This window comes from Rhincodon typus, chromosome 18 (assembly GCF_021869965.1).
Source record: "Rhincodon typus isolate 14 chromosome 18, sRhiTyp1.1, whole genome shotgun sequence".
In the NCBI taxonomy this organism is placed as follows: Eukaryota; Metazoa; Chordata; class Chondrichthyes; order Orectolobiformes; family Rhincodontidae; genus Rhincodon; species Rhincodon typus.
Window position 1 is genome coordinate 21,359,175 of NC_063349.1, and position 22,210 is coordinate 21,381,384.

The following is a 22,210-nucleotide window of genomic DNA, read 5'->3' on the forward strand; positions in this document are numbered from 1 at the left end:
TTATCCTATACCAATTTGCATTTGGGTCAGGTAATAAATCACAGATTAATACCTTTGTGGTTCTGCTTTTCAATTTAACCCTGAGCTGCTCATAATAACTCAACATTACCTCTTTCCCAGTCGGGGGGCCTAAGCTTTTAGTACCTACGTGAACCATGACAACCGAATCCTTCCCCACCCACTCCAAGTCCCTCTCCAGCACAGAACAGATGTTGGGAAATACAGTCTTTGGGCACTTTGTTTTTGCTGCAGAGAACACATCTGTTCCCTGACCTATGCTATCTTCTATTAGTGCTACATTTCTCTTTTCAATCCCCACTTGAATGGTGCTCTGGACCAAAGAACTGTAGTCAGTTTATTCATCCTCATCTATATTGAGAGCAAAAGCCCTGTACTTACTTAACAAGGGCACTGGCTGAGGTTCCTCAAAAGTTAAATTCTTGATTTCCTTACTTGCCTCATTCACAGTTGCACTCTCCTGTCTTTGACCATAAACCAAATTTTATGGAATTAATCTAAGAGGTGTGACTGCCTTGTGCTTTTTATGAAATTACTGTCTCCACTCTCTTTCAAGCTGTTTCAAAAGTAAAGACTCCTCCTCTCTCTCGCTTGGTCTGCTTCACAGTGATTCTGACTGCTGCACAATCCTCCCATTCTACTTCACAGTAATGCTTACTTCCTGCAGATGCCTCCCAGTCTCTCCTAGTCACATTTTTAAGTCATTTTAGATAACAAGGTGTAGAGCTGGATGAACACAGCAGGCCAATTCCTGCTCCTATGATGCTGCTTGGCCTGCTGTGTTCATCCAGCTCTACATCTTGTTATCTCAGATTTTCCAGCATCTGCAGTTGCTACTATCTCTGATCCAATTTTAAGTCATTTTACCTGTTTTCTGGGAGATAGCATAATATTTCATGTTATTTTTAAGCATCTCCATATTATCCAATCTGATCACTCATGGATGAACTTTACAAGTTTCAATTTATTGTAAATTTTCCAATCATTCTGTCATTTTGATTTTGCTTTCTATTTCTTTTGCCGCTGTAAATATTCTTCTTCTGATTATCCTCCCTGGCATATTATCACTTTTGACATATTAACATGACACACTTGCTAATTTTTCCTTCCGTCTACAGCACGTATCCTTAATTCACGTAATTTAAATTATTTTTGATTTGCTAAAATCTGGTGAACCTTTCTTTTAATGGTACCGCAGAGCTAGGTAACAGTACTAATACTTTGACAAATTTTGGCTATTTTGCTTGCTGTAATTTTCATTGTTCATTGAGCAACTTCCAGTTTTTTTTTTGTCCAACTCGTATGTTTAGGTTAGTTTCTTTCAGAAAACTGCACAAAGTTTGGAAGTGTGGTCACTGAGCTTTGATTTAGAAAGTTTTATTTAATTAATTTGAGATATCCATCATCTCGTATGGATATAAATTTGTTATGAATCTATAAACAACACAAAAGTGCACACATGCACAAAGTAATCAAGCGAAATATTTACAAAACACCTTGATTATGACAGAGGAATGAGGATATTATGACAGAGGAATGAGGATTGAAAAATATTAACTTTCCAATGAAATTCAGCATCTGTAGTATTTGGCTATTACATTAATTTTAAATGATCTCAATTGAGAATGAGCCTGGCTGCAGACATGGATCATTTTATTGTGGGGGTTCAGTTATATTTAGAAAGACGTGGTGGTTCTGAGAAGAGCCTTTGGCTTCAGATATTTAGATTTCCAACTTTTTATTTCTTGGCTGGTGATTTCTTCACTAATTGTTTCCTATCTGGTGGTTTCTTCATTTTCTTTACCACTTTCCCCAGGCTTCCTTTTTAGCAAGTTTGAACTTTTTTTTCAACCTACCTTCTGGTACTGAACCTTGTCTGGCACTGGAGTTTCTTAACATCAACTCCGCTGCCAGCCAAAACTTTCTTTATCGTAACCAGGGATATCCCCTTATGATCATTGCAACTTGACACAACCTTATTGCTGTTTTAGAGTCTAGGCGAGAGCTGCAAATGCCAAGAGTTGCCAGTGGCATCTGTGCAAGTGACCATCTGTATGTATTCAGCAGGAGGCAGCAATTTTTTCCTTTTTTTTTCCTATTTCCTTATAAACTGACATTTTCACAGCCACCATCAGTTCTGAGGATCACCGGACCCGAAACGTTAACTCTGTTCTTTCCTTCACAGATGCTGCCAGGCCTGCTGAGCTTTTTCGGCAACTTTGTTTTTGTAGCAATTTTTTCCAGCTTCTTACTATTTATAGCACACACTCCCATATCAGTCAACTGGACTGAATCCTGCAGACTTATTATGGGTATCACTAATGGCAAACAGTAACAAGGAAATTCCTTTATTCAATCAATCTAACATTCTTGACAATAAGGTCTAACCATGGTCTTTAAAGTTTTATGCTATCTTTCCAAGCTGCTTGAGTTTGTGAATGACAATCTAAAGACATAAATTGTTTTATTTTCAAATAATTCCTTATTTCTTTGAACATCTGTGCCATAAAATCTGAACTTTGATCTGTTGGATAATTCACAACTAGTAAAAATTGAACTAACTTCTCGACTACAATGTTTTGGCGTAATTTTTACCAAAGGCAATACTTCAGGAAACCTAGATTGAAATATCCATAATTTTTAAAATATACTGATTCCCACTCCTGGGTTTAGGTAGGGTCAGACAGAACCTATTATGACAATGTTAAACAGCTCTTGGAAAGCTGGTATCAGCATTGAAGGTGCAGGTTTAATTAAGCACTGAGGCTTGCCCACTATCTGACATGTATCTGAGATGTCCCAGCTTCCTGTGATTGCACATCATGTTCAGACACATCCCCAATCATTCCCATCTTTTTCAACACCACACCCCACTGTCCCATGTTCCCAATGAGGCATCCATCCTCTCCAATTTCCCAACCCCACCCCTGCCCTCCTCCCTCCCCAAGATTTATATTTCCCTCCTTCTAATATCAATCCTTTAGGCCTCCAGTCTTTAACCTTGCTACAGTAGCCTCAAACCACACCCATACCAATATAGGGTTGATCCCTCTGTAGAATCAGCCTACAGGGGTTGATATCCATTCCTGTGCTCCAATTAGAACTATTCCTCCAAACTATTCTCTGCCCGTCTGAAAACCAACCATATCGATCATGCCAACTTACAAGCAAGGAACCCAACTTCTAGGTTTACCACATTGTATTGTCGAAACTCACACCTACCCACACTCAGAGGCCAAAAAGTCAAAATTTCATCCAAAGATGCAATCGAATATATAGATGATATCGTCGACGTGATTCCTCATCCAATGAACTAATTTGAGAGAGGAATAGGAAGGAAACAGAGTCTCAGTGAGGCCACTCCTGCATTTGATAATATCCTGTTTACTAGTGATGAACATCCACTAGCTCAGAATCCTAGCGATAGGTTGCATGTTTAACCATGTTTAACCTCTGGTCCAAATTAGGATGAGGGTAAACAAAGTAAAAATTAGAAATATGGGTACAGATTTTCCAGTCTCCACATGGTCAGAGACTGGATATATCCCCAGTAATATATGTTGTTATCCCTCTGATGTCCCAATGCAGTGATAGTAGTTGCCTGGGAAGTTTAAAATTGCTTTTGCAATCATCCTGCTTCTGGAGCCCTCCAAAGATAGTCTCCAACTCTGAGCAAGAATCAGAGTTCCAACTCACTTGCCTGGATAGTTAGACAGATAAACACTATGTCTAACTGCTGGACAGTTATACTACTGACACTTCTGACAATTTAGCCCATCTAGCCCCTTTGACTCCTGAACTACTCCCAACACTCTGACTGCCCCCCCTCCAATCCAACTACTCCTCACCTAGCAACCACCCCCATCATGGACCTGTATCTTCCTGGCCCTCTGGTTTCCTCCTGAACTTCAACTGCACTCCCGATCTGACTATCTCCCACCATCTGACTACCCCTGATACAATCTATCCTCTCATCCATCTACCTGTCACCCTATCTGCTAACTCATACACCTGGCACCAGACTCCTTGACCCACCTGTCATCTATACATTACCTTCGCTCACATACAACCCTGATCCCCTAATCATCTTTATCCCAAGAATGAATCAAATTAACGTTCTCTGAACTGTTTTGGAAGTAACTGTGACTCTCCTTTTATTTCAAATAATGAGGCCAAAACTGTACTTAACGCTGCAGATGTGGTATCACTAATACCCTGTGCAACTGCGGTAAACTTCACTACTCATATATTCCAATCCCCCTGCAATAAATTATGACATTTCATTCACTTTCCTAATCAATTGCTATCCCGGAATATTAGCTTCATGTGCTCTCTGTACCAGGACATGCAGGTCAGAACACCAAGGCTTGCAATCCCTCATCATTTAAACAATATACTGCTTTTCTATTCTTCCTGTCAAAATGGACATGTTCACATTTACCAATATTATACTCCATCTGACAGTTTCCTTTCTACTCACATAACCTGTTGAAAGTTCACAGTATTCCAGGTATTTTTCTAAGTCCAATATAGTTTTAGCAAGACCTCGCTGTTTTTATGTTCAATTCCTTTCAAAATAAAGGCCAACAGTCCTTTCCCTTCCCTATTACCTTTTGAACTTGTATGCTAGCTCTGTGTGATACATGCATGAGAATGCCCAAATCCCTTTCTGCTGCAGCTTTCTGCACTACTAATCTTTACCACATTGTATGTTTATTCCTTTCAATTTGTTACTCTCCTTAACACGTTTGGTGAACCATGGTTGATTTATCCCCTTCCTAGAATCCTCTTTACTCTCTGGGATATATCTTTGCTGTGAGCCATGACCTATTTTCTTAAACATTTGCTATTGTTCTTCAGTTGTCTCTTCTGCTAAAATCTTATGTAATGAGTCTTATTTACATTTAGCCCAGTTGTTTTTGATTCACGTTTCTCACTGTCAAAGTGAGTACTAAATTCTTACATATTATGGTGGCTGTTCCCTGGGGGATTTTTTACTCAGATTATTTATTAAACCTACTAGATCCAAAATAGTCTGATACGTGGTTGGATCTATAACATTTTTCTTGAAAACTGTCCCAAATACAAATTATGAATTCCTCTTCATGACTACCATTGGCAATTTGATTTTCCTAGTATATATGGTGATTAAAGTCATCCATGATTAATGCTTTGCCTTTTTTACATGCCCATAATTTCTTGATTTATTCTCTGTCCCCAGAATGCCTACTTTTAGGGAGTCTGTGGACTACACCCACCAGTTCTTCTTCCCTTTGTTATTTATTACGTCCACCTATATGGAGTCTACATCTTCTTATCCAAGACCATTTCTTGTTATCATACTTACTCCATTTCATAGTAACAAAGCTACCCACCAACCTCTCCTTGCCATCAATCTTTTCAAAATCTCCTTGTCCTAAGACCATAAAGTATGGGAGCAGAACTAAGCCCATCAACTATGATCTGCCATTCAATCATGGCTGATCTGTTTCTCAACCCTTTTCTCCTGCATTCTTCTCATAACATTTCATCCCTTCATTAATCAAGAACCTATTTATCTCTGTCTTAAAGACAGTCAATGACTTGGCCTCCACACCTTCTGTGGTCATGAGTTCCACAGATTCACCCAGCTGGCTGAAGAAATTCCTCCTCATCTCCATGTCTACTCTATCCAGGTCTGTCAGTACTCTATAAAATTTAAATGAGATCCCCCCCTCCATCATCCTTCTAAACTCCATTGAGTACAGACCCAGAGTCCTCAACTGCTCCTCATAATACAAGCCTTTCATCTCCAGGATCATTTTCGTAAACCTACTCTGGACCCCCTCCAAGATCAGCACATCCTTAGATATGGGACCAAAAATGTCTCACCATATTCCAAATAAAGTCTGACTAGAACATTATACAATTTCAGCAATATGTTTCTGCCCTTGTATTCTGGCCCTCTCAAAATGTATGCCTCCATAGTACATATAAGGTTATACCCATTAACCTCTATCTGTATCATTAATTCACTGATTTTTGTTCCAAATACCATTTAAATGAAGAGTTATTACTTTTGCCTTTTTAGCATTTATTTCCCCCTTTGACCCTATTTGCTGCTTTTCTGTACCTGTACCTTTCCTGTCCCATTCTGGGTATCATCAAAATAGCTGATAGTTTGATGACCTCTCCCCAGGCTTGGTTATTCAATTATTCAGGATGCTGGTCCCAGCATGGTTCAAGTGAAGCCCATCCCACCAGAATACCTCCCTTCTATCCCAGTACTGGTACCAGCAAAGTTCTGTCTAAGCTGCATACATAGTCACTCCAACCTTCCACACAAAGTGATAGGCATGTCAATGCAGATCACAATGTGGAGATGCTGGTGTTGGACTGGGGCGAACAAAGCCAGAAGTCACATGACACCAGTTTATAGTCCAACAGGTTTATTTGAAATCACAAGCTTTCGGAGCGCTGCTCCTTCAACAGGATCTGGAAGGATTGTTTGAGGCCTTAGACGGAAATGAGAGGGGAGGTGTAGGGGCAGGTGTTGCACCTCTCGCAGTTGCAGGGAAAGGAACTGGGTGTGGTGGAGAAATTGGTAGGGAGTGTACAGCTGACGAGGGAGTCATAGAATAAATGATCACTGCGGAAAGCGAACGGGTGGGCAAGGAAATATATTTTTGGAAGTGAGGTCTGATTGTAGGTGGCGGCAATGTCGGAGAATGATGCATTGGATTCAGAGGTTGGTGGGGTGGTATGTGAGGACTAACGGGACTCTTTCCTTGTTGTTGGGGGTGGGTCTTTGAGGGCAGAAATGCAAGAAATGGAGGAGAGGTGGTTGAGGGCATCCTTCATTACAGAGGAGGAGAAATTCCAATACCTAAAGTAGGAGGATATCTAGGATGTCCTGGAGTAAAACACTTCATCCTGGGAGCAGGTGCGGCAGAGGCAGAGAAATTGCGAGTATGTGATAGCATTTTTATAGGAGGGTGAGTGAGAGGAGGTGGCATCATGGTAGTTAAGGGAATCAGTGGGTTGATGACTACATCGGTGCTGCCTCGTGCTCCCGCAAGGAGCTCGAGCAGTTCATCAACTTCACCAACACCTTCCATCCTGTCCTCAAATTCACATGGACCATTTCTGACATCTCCCTCCCCTTTCTGGACCTCTCCATCTCCATCTCTAGAAACCGACTCACCGCTGACATACATTTCAAACCCACTGACTCCCAAAACTACCAAACACAGACTCGAGGACTGGTTCACAGAGCATCTGTGCTCTGCACGCACCAACCAACCCGACCTTTCGGTTGCCATATATTTTAATTCCCCCTCCCACGCCCCTGGTGAAATGTCCGTCCTTGGCCTCCCCGACTGTCAGAGTGGGGCCAAACATAAACTGGAGGAACAACACCTGATATTTCGCATTGGGAGCTTACAGCCCAATGGCCTCAATATTGACTTCACCAGCTTCAAAATCCCTCACCCTCAGCCTTAGCCCATGTCCATCCCTCCACCTCTTCCTCGCCTCCCTGACCTGACCTAACCTGTCCATCTTCCTATTCACCTGTCCACTCCACCCTTCCCACTGACCAATCACAATAACCCCCTACCTGCATCCAGCTAACACCATCCCACCTACCCTTCCCCCCAACTCCCTCCCTCTATTTACTTCTGGGCTCCCCTCCCCCTTCCCAGTCCTGACAAAGGGTTTCAGACGAAATGTTGACTTTCCTGCTCTGCGGCTGCTATTTGACCTGCTGTGCTTTTCCAGCTTTACATCTATTAACTCCTTGACTTTACCTGAGCCTTGGGAAAAGTAAATAATCGTAAGATTATTACCTTTGAAATTCTGCTTTTTAGTTAAGCTCCTAACAGTTCTAAATCTTTCCAGTCTGATCAATGTTTTTCATTCTAACATGAACAGTGATAGCCGGACATCTCTTCTTCCACTCCAATTGCCTCTCCAGCCTCCCACAATTTAATTTAATACCCTCTGTAATTTTTTATTCACTCATGGGAGGTGAGCATCACTGGCTGGCCATCATTTATTGCCTGTCCCTTGTTGCCCTGGAGAAAGTGGTGGTGAGCAGCCTTCTTGAACCACTGCAGTCCATGTGAAGGAAAGGCGATATATTTCCAAGTCATGACGGTGAGTAGCTTGGAGGGGATCTTGCATTTGGTGGTGCTCCCATGTACCTGCTGTCCTTGACCTTCTGGATGAAAGTGATTGTGGGTTTGGAAGGTATTGTCTAAAGATCTTTGGTGAATTTCTGCATGTGCATTTTGTAGATGGTGCACACTGCTGCTACTGAGAGTCGCTCATAAAATGACTGAATGTTTGTGGATGTGGTGCCAGTCAAGTGGACTGCTTTGTCCTGGACAGTGTCAAGCTTCTTGAGTGTTGTAGGAGCTGCACCCATCCAGGCAAGCGGGGAGCATTCTATCACGCTCCTGACATTTGCCTTGTAAATGGTAGACAGGCTTTGGGAAGTCAGGTGAGTTACTCACTGCAATATTCATAGGCTCCGAGCTGCTGTTGTAGCTACTGTATTTATGTGGCAAGTCCAGTTGAGTTTCCGGTCAGTGGTAACCCCCAAAATGTTGTCAGGGGGAAATTCGGTGATGATAACATCATTATATGTAAAGGGATAGTGGTTAGATTGTCTCTTATTGGAGATGGTCATTGCCTGGCATTTGTGTGGTGTGAATGTTACTTTCCACTTGTCAGCCCAAGCCTGGATATGTCCACATTTTGTTGCATTTGAACATGGACTGCTTCAGTATCTGAGGAATCATGAATGGTGCTGAACATGGTTGGAACTAGGACATTGCCTGGATGAACTCATGCAGAAATGTTGTGGAGCTGAGATGACTAACTTTCAACAGCCATGACTATCTGCCTATGTGTCAGATACAGCTCCAACCATAGACTCATAGAGTTGTACATTTGTTGTCGTTAGTACAGCACAGAAATAAACCCTTCAGTCCAACTCGCCGATGCCAACCAGGTATCCTAAATTAATGTACTTTCATTTGCCTACATTTGGCCCACATCCATCTAAACACTTCCTGTTCATGTATCCATACAGATGCCTTTTAAATGTTGTAATTGTACCCACCTCCACCACTTCGTCTGGCAGCTTATTCCATACACGCATACCCTCTGCGTGAAAATGTTGTCTCTTAGGTCCCTTTTATATTTTTCCCCCTCTCACCTTAAACTATGCCATCTAATTTTGGAATCCCCTACCCTGGGAAAAAGACCTTGGCTATTCACCCTATCCATGCCCGTCATGATTTTCTAAACCTTTATAAGGTCACTGCTCAGCCTCTGACACTCCAGGGAATATAGCTCCAGCCTTTTCTGCACCATTTCATTTTTAACAATATCTTTCCTATAGCAGGACAACCAGAATTGAATGCAGTATTCCAAAAGTGGCCTAACCAAAGTCCTGTACAGCTGCAATATGCCATCCCAACTCCTATATTCTATGCACTGACCAATAAAGGCATGTGAATTTGCCCCATGACACACAAGCATTTCTTGATGCCACATTCAGTCAAATGTGACCTTGATGTCAAGGGCTGTAGCGCTTTACTCAACTCTGGAATGTCACTCTTTTATCCATGTTTGAACCAAGGACATAATGAGGTCAGGAGCTGTGTGGCCTTGGTGAAACCCAAACTGGGTGTAGTGAGCAGGTTATTACTAAGCAGGTGCTGCTTCATAGCACTGTCGCTGACATCTTCCATCACTTTACTGATGATTGAGAGTAGACTGGAGTGGTAATTGGCCAGGATGGATTTATCGTGTTTTTTGTGCACAGGACATAACCTGGGCAATTTTCCACATTGTCAGATAGATGCCACTGTTGTAGCTGTACTGGAATAGCTAGGCCATGGGTGCAGCAAATTCTGGGGCACCTGCCTTCAGTGCTATTGCTGGAATGTTGTTAGGGCTCATAGCTTTGCAGTATCCAATACTTGCGGCCTTTTCTTGATATCATGTGGAATGAATCAAATTGGCTGAAGACTGGTAGCTGTAATGCTGAGGATGACTGCTGGATCATCCACTCAGCACTTCTGTTTGAAGATTGCTGTAAATGCTTCAGCCTTATCTTTTGCACTGATGTGCTGGGCTCTTCCATTATTGAGGATTGGAACATTGTGGACCCTGCTCTTCCGCTGAATTGTTTAATTGTCTGCCACCATTCATGACCTGATATGACAGAGCTACAGAGCTTAGATCTGATTCATTGGATGTGGGATCACTTAGCTGTGTCCATCACTTGCTGATTATGCAGTATGGCATGCAAGTAGTCCTCTTTGGTAACTTCACCAGGTTGACACTTCATTTTTATGTATACCTGGTGCTGTTCCTTCTGCACTCTCTCACTTGGCTTGATGGTAATGGTTAAGTGGGGGATATGCTGGGCCATGAGGTTTTAAATTGTGCTGGAATACAATTCTGTTGCTGTCGACGGCCTACAGCGCTGCAAGAGTCTTGAATTGCTAGATGTGTTCAAAGCCTGTCCCATTTAGCACAGTGATAGTGCCACACATGTTGGCGGTGTGGTCAGTATGAAGGTGGGACTTTGTATCCACAATGACTGTGTGGTGGTCAGTCTTACTGATACTGTCATGAACAGATGCATCTGCAGCAGGCACATTGGTGAGGATGAGATCAAGTATGTTTTTCCCTCTTGCTGGTTTGCTCACCACATGGTGCAGACCCGGTCTAAGAGCTATGTCCTTTAGGACCTGACCAGCCCGATCAGCAGTGTTGCTGCCAAGCCACATTGGAGGTGGTGGACATTGAACTGTCCCACCCATAATACATTTTGCGCCACTCAAGTGTTGTTCAACATGGAGAAGTGTTAATTCATCAGCCAAAGGAGGATGGTGTGTGGTAACTAGCAAGAGATTTCCTTGTCCACAATACCATGAGACTTCATTATGTCCAGAGCCAATGGTCAAGACTTGTAGAGCAACTCCCTTACACTATACAGTGCCAAGGACCCAGGTTTGATTACAGCCTCGAGTGACTGTGTGGAGTTTGCATGTTGTCCACCTGTCTGCGTGGGTTTCCGTTGGGTGCTCTAGTTTCCTCCCACGGCCCAAAGATGTGCAGGTGAGGTGATTGGCCATGCTAGATTGCCCTGTAGTGTCGAAGGATGTGCAGGCAAGGTGGACTAGCTATGTAAGGTTATGGGGATGGAGTGGGGGAAGTGGGTTTGGGTGGAATGGTGGGTCGGTGCAGACTTGATGAGCCCATTGGCCTCGTATGCACTTTAGGAATTCTATAATTCTGTGACTGTATATCACTATGCTGCCACCTCCTCTGGGCTTGTCCTGCCAGTGGGAAGGGCATATCCAGGAATGATGATGTCTGGGATATTGCCTGAAAGTTATAATTCTGTGAGTATGACTATGAAAGGGTGTTGCTTGACTCATCTGTGAGTCAGATCTCTAAATTTTGGCACTAGCCCCAAAATGTTAGTAAGAAGAACTCTGCAGGGTTGACAGGGCTGAATAAATTGCAGCATGGTTGCTAGGGATGAATGAAATGGATGCTGCAGCATGGTTGCTAGGGATGGATGAAATGGATGCAAATAAACACACAGTAAGGGCAAAAACAGAAATTTATGGAAAAGCTTAGCATGTCTGGCAGTATCTGTGAAGAGAAATCAGAGTTAATGTTTTGGTTCTGGTGACCCTTCCTCAGAACTGGAGCTCAGATGCTGCCAGGTATGCTGAGCTTTTCCAGCAACTTCTGTTTTTTGTTTCTGATTTACAGTATCTGCAGTTCTTTTGGTTTTTACCCAGTAAGAACAACATACAGACCAATTGTAAAATTGTAACAAAATAGCTGGTTGAACATTAGTAGAGTTTGTTTTACTCACCAAATCTTTAGAAGGAGATACTAAAATTTTGTATTGAATAAATGAATTTTATTTTATTTTGAGCATTTGAGTGTTTTGTGAGTTTGTTGATCCAAGATTGCTGTGCATTTGTAGGCTCATTGGCTCTGACAGTACATTGTTAGGTCTACAATTTATAACAACTTTTGATCCATTTCACACCCGGAATACAAGATCTTAGTTATTGGATCAGAACATCCTGTGGCCACAACTTGACTAACCAGAGTCTACTGTCGGGTCAGAGATCTAAGTTTGACTGTTATCTGTTCCTGTTGTATGTCTATTCCAACAAAGGCCCAACCAATCAGCACTTTCTCAAATTGTACAAATTGCTTTGCTTTCTAAGTCTGATTTTTTTGCATCCTAGTCACGATGAGTTTAAAAAAGAGCTTTGTTTTCATGCTTCCTTTTAGTATTATTTCAGTTCTGTATTACCAAGCAATTGATAAAGCATATATATTTGAAAAATATATATAGAGTAGGAGCTTGGAGAGGGATGCAGGTTTATCAATTCAATTGTCCCTTTCTATATGTTTACTTCCAATCATGATGAGCACCAATGAAGTTCATCCAAAGTACTTGTTGGGTGTATTCCCCTGTTTTCTTTTCAAAAGAATGTTATTTCTCCAAATACAGATTGAGATATATGGTATCATACTTGGTTCTTTAATAAAACAAGTCACTATACACAATTTTGCATTTCCAGATGTGCTACAGGTGAGGCTTGGCAGGAGATCATGTTATCTTGCCTCCCAGGAAAACATTGTGAGAAAGAGCCAACACGTCATGAAACAGAGCTTAACTGTGGAACCTATTTTGCTTTCTTCTACTTTGTTAGTTTCTACATGCTGTGTGCCTTCTTGGTGAGTACGCGTCTAGAAGGATTCTTGGTATTTTCCATTTAATAAATAAAGTATTCAGTTAAAATATATAGCACTCAAGAAAGATTGCAGGACTTATTGTATTCTGTGGATTAATCTCCAACCTCCCATTGTAACCTTTGAGTAAGAACATTAATACAGAATGCAGCCCAGTGCTACTAGAACATAGAACATTACAGCGCAGTACAGGCCCTTCGGCCCGCGATGTTGCGCCGACCTGTGAAACCAATCTGAAGCCCATCTAACCTAAACTATTCCATTATCATCCATATGTTTATCCAATGACCATTTAAATGCCCTTAAAGTTGGCAAGTCTACTATTTTTGCAGGCAGGACATTCCACGCCCTTACTACTCTGAGTAAAGAACCTACCTCTGACATCTGTCCTATATCTATCACCCCTTATTTGTTATTTGTTATTTGTTGAATGAATATTTGTTGAATTATTTGTTGAATGAATATTCAGTAATGATAGTTTTGCATCCCACGAAGTGGTGTGTAATTAGAGTTCCCAGACTCTGACAGAACCCCTCAGTACTTAGTTTCAGTTCTTATATTGAAGACCGTATGAATGGACATTTAGGTAAACAGGTGGGTAAACATAGTCCAAGCTCCTTTCCTACAATTCTAAACAGAAAGATTCAGAAGCAAATTACACTTTTTAATGGCATATTTTTACACAGCTCTCAATTAAAATCCCAGTTTACACTTATTCCCATCTGGCAGCTATTTTACTCCATTACTTTCTTGAGTGATTGAGGCACTTGTCAGATTCAATCAAGATCCTTATGAATTAATTTAAATCAAGATCCTATGGAGTCATTAAGACACCTTTGCCAATGTAGTTGCCCATTGAGCAGAGCATCCACAATAGGGTTCAGACAGGGAAGTTTAGATCTTGTCTTTGTGGAGTCAAGAGGAGCAGAAGTTTTCTTCAAATATTTGAAGTCCTGCACCCTCGCCCCGCTTCCATCAACTCATTACCTAAATATAACTCACGTGTAATCTTTGCAGGCCAAACAATTGTGAATCCCCTCTAGATAAGCTGTTTCAGTGAGCAGCACAATGGCGCAATGTTAATACGCTTCAAGCCTTAAATAGACTATGTCGTTCAGTACAGTTTCCAGATAGTTACCTTGCATCCCTCCAATTCTGAAGTGTTTGTTAATTAACATTTCCTGCACTGCACCCCACCCCACCTCCACCACCACTGCTGCCACTGACTGTTACATAAATAAAGGGTTGGAAACACGCAAAAAAACCTTTAAAATATGCTGAGGGCAGCTGACTAAAAGGGTAGGTAATTATATTTTAAATATGTTATTCTAGATCACCAAATCATGTTATGATCTCAGACCTGATCATCACTTTATGTTACCATCTGGCCAGAGACCAATAACTTCTGTTTTTAAAATAGACAAAGCACTAGTTCCCAGAGAGAAAAGAATACATGCAATGGCTGAGCGGTATTATCACTGGACTGTTAATCATGAGGCGCAGGTAATGTTCTAGAGTCCCAGTTTTGAATCCACCACAGCAAATGGTAGAATTTGAATTCAATCGAAATATGGAATTAAGAGTCTAATGATGACCATGAAACCATTGTTGACTGTTGGAAAATCCATCTGGTTCACTAATGTTTTTAGGGAGGGAAACTGTCATCCCTTCCTGGACTAACCTACGTGATTCCAGACACACAGCAATGTGGTTGACTCTTAACTGCCCTCTGGGCAATTAGGGATGTGCAATAGCAAACTTTCCTAGCTAGTGATGCCCACATCCTGTGAATAAATTTTAAAAAACTAACTAAGAGAATAAAGCCACAAGTTTCCATGGTTTTTAGCAAATGTCAATAACATACCATACAAGTTACAACAGTAATACAATCTACACAGCACAGTAGTTCTCAGTGGTCAGCACTGCTGTCTCACAGTGCCAGGGACCCGAGTTCAATTCCAGCCTTGGGCAATTGTCTGAGTGGTAGCGTTTGTACATTCTCCCCACATCTTGTGTGGGTTTCCTCTGGGTGCTCCGGTTTCCTCCCATTGTCCAAAGATGTACAAGTTATGTGGATTGGCCATTCTAAATTGCCCATTGTGTGTAGGATGTGTAGGTTAGGTGGATTAGCCGTGGAAAATACAGGGATAAGGTAGGGGGTGAATTGGGTGGAATGTTCTTTGGAGAGTCGAAGTGGACTTGTTGGACCAAAGCCCTGTTTCCACACTGTTGGGATTCTATGGATCTACACTGCATGTACAACTTATTTGTAGCACCCAGATTTAACATGTAGTAAGCATAGATAATAACTGCCTAATAACATAGACCTTGGTTCTTGTTCTAACAGTAGAGACATATTCAACAGCACAGCCAAACTGTTCTTTAGATTTAACTGACCATCCCCTTTAGAGAACCCATGTCGCTCAGTTGCTTTTTGTGAAGGACAGCTAAAAATCAATATTCCTAACTTGGCCTACTCTGTCTCCTTCCCCTAATACTAACTTGTCTTACTGTTTGTCTTCTTTGAACTTCTGTTCAGTGACCCCTAAACTTGAGTGAGTCTAAAGTAGTCTGGCCAGGGGTTGGGACCTTAAGCAGTAGTGAGACAAGCGAGAAGGTTGAGGCTGGTACAGAAGTTAATGAGAAGTTAATGAGAGTGTTCCAAAAGCTTGCGATTTCAAATAAACCTGTTGGACTATAACCTGGTGTTGTGTGACTTCTGACTTTGTCCACCCCAGCCCAACACCGGCACTTCCACATCTTGGGAAAAAAGGCAGGGCAAGTGATGAAAGGGTTAGTGAGGGAGAACTTTGGAACCAATGACCATAATTCTATTAGTTTTAAAATAGTAATGGAAGAGGATAGGCCTAGTCCACAAGTTCAATTGCTAAATTGGGGCAAGGCCAATTTTGATGGTTTAAGACAGGAATTTTCAAAAGTAGATTGGGGGTGGCTGTTTGCAGATAAACGGACGTCTGGCAAATGAGAGGCTTTCAAAAGTGAAATAACAAGAGTTCAGGGACCGAATGTTCCTGCTAGTGTAAAGACCGAGGCTAGCAAGAGTAGAGAACGCTGAATGTCTAGAGATATTTGTGGTTCTGGTCAAGGAAAAGAAGGACGCATAATTCAGTTGTAGACAGCTGGGATCAAGTGAATCCTTTGAGCAGTATAGGGGGTTTAGGAGTACCCTCAAGATGGAAATCAGGAAAGCAAAAAGAGGGCATGAGATAGCTTTGGCAGATAAGGTTAAAGATAATCCAAAGAGATTCGGCAAGTATATTAAAGGCAAAAGAGTGACTGGGGAGAGAACAAAGCCCGTTAAAGATAAACAAGGCCATCTATGTGTGGAACCACAGGAAATGGGTGAGATCCTAAATGAATATTTTGCATTAGTATTTACTGTGAAGAAGGACATGGAAGTTAAGGAACTCAGAGAAATAAATAGTGATGTCATGAAAAGAGTGCAGATTACAGAAGAGGAGGTGGTGGAGGTCTTAAAATGCATACAGGTAGACAAATCCCCAGGACCTGATGAAGTCTATTCAAGGACATTGTGGGAAGCTAGGGAAGAAATTGTGGGGCCCTTAGCAGAGATATTTGTAACATTGATAGCCATTGGTGAGATGCTGGATGACTGAAGGGTCGCTAATGTTGTGCCATTATTTCAGAAAAGCTGCAACAAGAAGCCAGGGAACTACAGACTGGTGAACCTGATGTCAGTGATGGGTATGGTTGTTGGAGGAAATTCTGAGAGACAGGATCTACATGCCTTTGGAAAGTCAGGATCTGATTAGGGAAAGTCAGTACAGACTTGTATGGGCCAAATGCAGGCAAATGGGATGAGTTCAGTTTAGGCAACCTGGTCGGCATGAATGAATTGGGCCAAAGGGTCTGTTTCTGTGCTGTATGTTTCTATGACCAATCGAAATAATTGCAAAGAGCCTCTCCTCCATCACCATTGTGGGGAAGCTTATCACTAGTGGACTGAAGCTGTTCAAGAAGGCAGTTCAAACCCACCTTCTCAAGGGTAGTTAGGGATGGTATTAAATACTGGCCTCGCCAGCAATACCTGCGTCCTGGGAACAAGTAATTTTTGAAAATGTTCATCTCATTAGCACCTTATTCACACCAAAAATAGGGTGGTAAAATTTTCAAGTGTAAGGAATATGTAATCCATGTTGCAATCGCTTTGATGTTTCTCGTTCTCTGTTTCATCTCTTCTGCTTCTTTTATTTTACATTGTTCCTTTCACTTAACTCATCTGTTTTTATCCCTATCACCACCTGGTACTTTCTTCTTTCTTTCTGTTTGGAAAGTCACTGGTGAGTGATATGTCAGGAATTGAGTCACTAATAGCAGCAGACTGCACTTGGGATGGAGACTGAGAATATTGTGGCTACCAGACTTCAAAAGATGGCAAATGAAGCTGAGTGCGTCTCTCTCTCTCTTTATCCCTGCCTCATAGGTGTTTGTAATTCGTGTCTCTGTCCCATGGTGATTAGCACAGGGCTCTACTAATCATTAAAAAATCTACAGTAAAAGACTTAGTCAATTTTTAAAGTGAACAAATAATTTTCAATAAAGAAAAAACATCTTATAGCTCTCATTTGTTTCTCTCCATCTCTCTCTAGTTCTCTCTTTCTTGCTCTCTCTGGCCCCAGTGTTTATTTTTCTTCTCTCTCATTCTGATGCCTATCTGACTTTTTCTGCCATGCTGTACTCTTTCACTTTCTCTGAGATCAACATTGCCTGATCTCAGATGTAAGCAATAATTAGCAAAAGATGAGAGAATTAATTTGCTTCAGAATATGTCTGAAATTTTTAAAATTAAAACAACATTGATCTGAAGACTATTTTCTCCCTACAGTTATTTTCCCTCTCCCCTCCCTTGCTTATTACACTTCTTAAATTTATAGAACAGAAATTGAAATCTACAAATGGTGTTATTAGAACACTTCAAGTTTCACATGTGTATATATATGTTTTGTCCAGACCTTTACACAAAAGCAGTGGTTCTGCACCTCAACTGTAAAGTCAGGGATGCAGCAATTTAAAGCCATGACAATTAATGTCTCAGGGTGAACATCTTGAAGGAATTGCCACCTCCAAGAGTTACCAAGTAACCACTTGGCCGACAGCTCTGTAGTTCCACCAGGGCCACCGGGAACCGTGGCTCCTGTTAGGACTAGAATTAATCTCCCCCAGGCAAAGCCACCTTGCCAGATAGGATCTTAAAGGTGAGTCTGGAGGCTGAAGGACATTTAATGAGACATTAAGGTGCCTGCTGGGGACTCCAAATTGCTTTGTGCCTTTGCCCCGATTGAGCCCAGGGCAGAAAAGCTTGTCGATGCTAGGTGCTTCGGTGAATATGAAAAGTTTACATCATTAGGATTTAAAGTGGCATTTGGGTCAGTTTGTAGGAATAGTATGTTTACTTTGCAATTGTGCCAATATGCGAGAATGTTATATGAATCAACTGTAGAGCTTCTGCACACGGTATGAAGGGATCCTTACGTTTCCATACATTTAAAGTAGTCGTTGCCAGGTAATATTTCATTATCAACTACATTGTAAAGGTAGAATGTCATACTGTTTTTTTCTTTTGAAGCCTGAATTTGCTCCAAATTTGAAGATAACTATTTCTCTTCCTCTCAGATCATCAACCTCTTTGTAGCTGTTATCATGGATAATTTTGATTATTTAACCCGCGATTGGTCTATTCTTGGTCCACATCATCTAGATGAATTTAAGAGAATCTGGGCTGAGTATGATCCTGAGGCCAAGTAAGTGCAGCAACTTAAAACTCAACATTTGAAACATGCTTCTTAGATGTAATAATAGTGTATTTAATTTGGTGTTTTGTATTTCTGATTGATATCACAACCCCTTAGCTCCAAGCAATATTTATGATTGCTAAGACTTTTATAATGGTCATTTTGCGTTAGCTTATTTCACAAATGCCAGGTGTGATGGACTATGACTGCTGACTCCTGTTTCACACTGTCCATCTTTTGGTGGATAAATCACCCAGATCAGATGGACTGCACTTCCAAATTCTGAAGGAGATAGCTGAGGAGATTGTAGAGGCATTGGTGGTGATCTTTCGGGCATCACTGGAGTCAGGGAGGGTCCCAGAGGACTAGAAAATGGATAGTGCAGAACCCCAACTTAAGAGGTGAGGGAGGCAGAAGACAGAAAATTATAAACCAGTTAGCCTGATCACGGTCGTTGATAAAATTTTAGAGTCCGTTATTAAAGATGAGATTGTGGAGCACTTGGAAATGCATGGAAAAATAGAGCTGAGTCAGGATGGCTTCATCAAGGGAGGTTATGCCTGACAAATCTGTTAGAATTCTTTGAAGACGTAACAAGCAAGTTAGACAAAGGAGAGTCAATGGACACAATTTATTTGGATTTCCAGAAGGCCTTTAACAAGGTGTCACCAAGGAGGCTGCTAAATAAGATAAGAGCCCATGGTGTCAGGGGCAAGGTACTGGCATGGATAGAGGATTGGCTGACTGGCAGAAGGCAGAGATTGGAGATTAAGGTGTCTTTTTCAAGATTGTAGTTGGTGATGAGTGGAGTTGCACAGACGTTAGTTTTTGGACCACAACTATTCATGTTATACATTAACAAACTGGATGAAGGAATTGAGGGCATTGTTGCTAAGTTTGCAGATGAAGGAAAGATAGGTGGAAGGACAGGTAATGTTGAGGAAGTGAGAAGGCTGTGGAAGGATTTGGACAGGCTAGGAGAATGTAATAAAATGTCAAATGTAATAAATGTAATAAAATGTCAAAAAAGTTATGCACTATGGGATGACGAATAGATGCATAGACTGTTTTATAAATGGGCAAAGACTTCTCAAATCTGAAGCACAAAGGAACTTGGGAATCCTAGTTCAGGATTCTGCTAAGGTTAACATGCAGTTTTAGTTGGAAGTTGGAAAGGCAAATACAATGTTGGCATTCATTTCAAGAGAGCTAGAATACAAGAGCAGCGATGTATTGCTGAGTCTGTATGAGGCTCTGGTCAGACTGCATTTGGAATATTGTGAGCAGTTCTGGGCCCCATATCCAAGGAAGGATGTGATGGCCTGGAAGTGGGTGAGAGGAGGTTTACAAGAATTTCCCAGTGATGAAGGGCTTGACATATTAAAAATGGTTGAGGACTCTGGGTCCGTACTCAATGGAGTTTATTCAAGGCCGAGAGAGACTTTTAATTGATATGGGGATCAGGATTTATGGGGAAAAGACAAGGAAATGGAACTGAGGATTATCAGGTCAACCATCATCTCATTGAATGGCAGAACAGTCTCAGTGAGCTGAGTGGCTTACTTCCACTCCTTCACCTTGTGGTCTAATGGTCTTTTTACCAGCAGTAGATGGCTAGGGAAGAAAGGGGATCATGAAAGTAGGCAATCTCGGTGTTGTCTGCGCTTATCAGCATTCTTTGAAAAACTATAATGCAGGCACCCTATGCATATTTCAGGAGAACACAAAGTGGACAGATCATGATGTCATTTGGTTTTAACACAGATTAAAAGCACCAAAACAATATGAAGTTGCAATCATGATGACAAATGCCCACTATCTTGGCACCGGTCACAATTGTATTGGTCATATTGGCTATCTGCTCCCAGCCCATTAACATTCCTGCCCAGAGGACCACCTGGCTCCAGTAAAAAGATCAGCTTTCCACCTCCTGCATTGATACTTCCAGCACTTCATTGGAGATCCTGGGTATTTTCTGTTTGACCAACTGCATCTTTTGTCAGCTTTCATCCTGCCTACAAATACTCTCTCAAATCCACTTCCAGCACCTACTGCAGTCAGAATGAATCACCCTTTAATAGGTGCTTCAAAATTGAAAGAGGGCTTCAATTGTTGCTGGCCTAGCATGAGTATGTTGCTGTGTTGACACTAGATTTTAATCTGGCATAAGAGAGCTTTACAAGATAAATTTTTTGCAAGATAAGATTGATTATATGCTCCACAATGTGTGTGACACTACCATTCTGATAGGAACTCAAAACTGGACATCCATTGCATTCTGTGGGCCATCAGCATCAGCAGCAAATTGTATTCACCCACAACTATAATCTCATGACCCAACATACCCCCACTCTACCATTACCATGAAGACAGGATATCAAACCTGGTTCAATGAAGAGTACAGGAGAGCATGCCAGAATCAGCACTAGCCACACCTAAGAAAAAGGTGTCAACCTGGTGAAGCTAAACATAGCTCTCACTGCAATCCAAACAGCATGAGCAGCATGCAGTAAGCAGGTCTAAGCAATCCCAAAACTGCAGGTCAGATCTAAAATAAAGAACTGCAGATGCTGGAGGTCTGAAATAAAAGCAGAAATTGCTGGAGAAATTCAGCAGGTCTGGTAGCATCTGTGTGGAGAAAGCAGCGTTAATGTTTCAAGTCTAGTAACTCTTTATTAGAACTGATGTTCATCAGAACTCGTCAGTTCAGTTCTGATAAAGAGTCACTGAATTTGAAATGTTAACTCTGCTTTCTCCCCACAGGTGCTGCTAGACCTGCTGAGGACGGATCTAAGCTCTGCAGACTTGCTAAATCCAGTCATGAATGTTTCTGGGCAATTAAACAAAAAGCTAACAGGAGCTGGAGGGTTCAGAAATATCCCCACCCTCAATGATGAGGGAACCCAGCACACCAGTGCCAAAAGAAAAGGCTGACATATTTGCTTCCAGGTTGAGTCAGAGTGCTGAGTAGATCATTCATTTCAATCTCCTGAGGTTCCAATATCACAGATGCCAATCTTCAACCAATTTAATTCAATCCACATAATATCAAGATAAGGCTGAAGGCACTGGATACTAAAATACCATGGGCTTCGGCAAAATGCCAACAATAGGACTAAAGACATGCTCCAGAACTCTCACCCCTAACCCAGCTGTTCCAATACAGTTACAGCATTAGCACCTACCCAACAATGTGGAAGCTTGCCCAGATATCTCCTATGCACGAAAAGCAGAGCAAATCCAACCCGGCCAAATACCCTTCCTAACAGCCTATTCTTGATCATCAGCAAACTGATGGAAGATATCATTGGCAGTACTAAAAACAGCACTTACAAAGGAATACCTGCTCAGTGATGGTCAGTTTACAATCAACCAAGGCAACTCAGCTCCTGACAGCTTCACAGTCTTGGTCCAGACATGGTTAAGAGCTGAACTCCAGAGGTGAGATGACAGTGGCTGATAAATGGCAAGTCACATTTATGACACATATGTGAGGTAATGACCACCTCTTCAAGACAGAATCAAACTATTGTCCATTGAAGTTCAGTGGCATTGTCTTTGAAATGTCATGCACTATCAACATCCTGGTGTCACCATTGACCAGAAACTGAATTGAATGAGTCATATAAATG

The 22,210-nt window shown here is 41.6% G+C and overlaps 1 protein-coding gene across 1 annotated transcript in view; it reads left to right on the forward strand.

The window, feature by feature from the left end:
* The window catches only part of LOC109920177 (voltage-dependent L-type calcium channel subunit alpha-1C-like), a 656,132-nt gene that overhangs the window by 545,671 nt on the left and 88,251 nt on the right, over positions 1 to 22,210 (forward strand). Inside the window, exons 36-37 of the mRNA XM_048607862.1 lie at positions 12,633 to 12,789; positions 18,460 to 18,587. Of these exons, the coding sequence (XP_048463819.1) occupies positions 12,633 to 12,789; positions 18,460 to 18,587 (285 nt within the window). The remainder of the gene's footprint in view (positions 1 to 12,632; positions 12,790 to 18,459; positions 18,588 to 22,210) is intronic.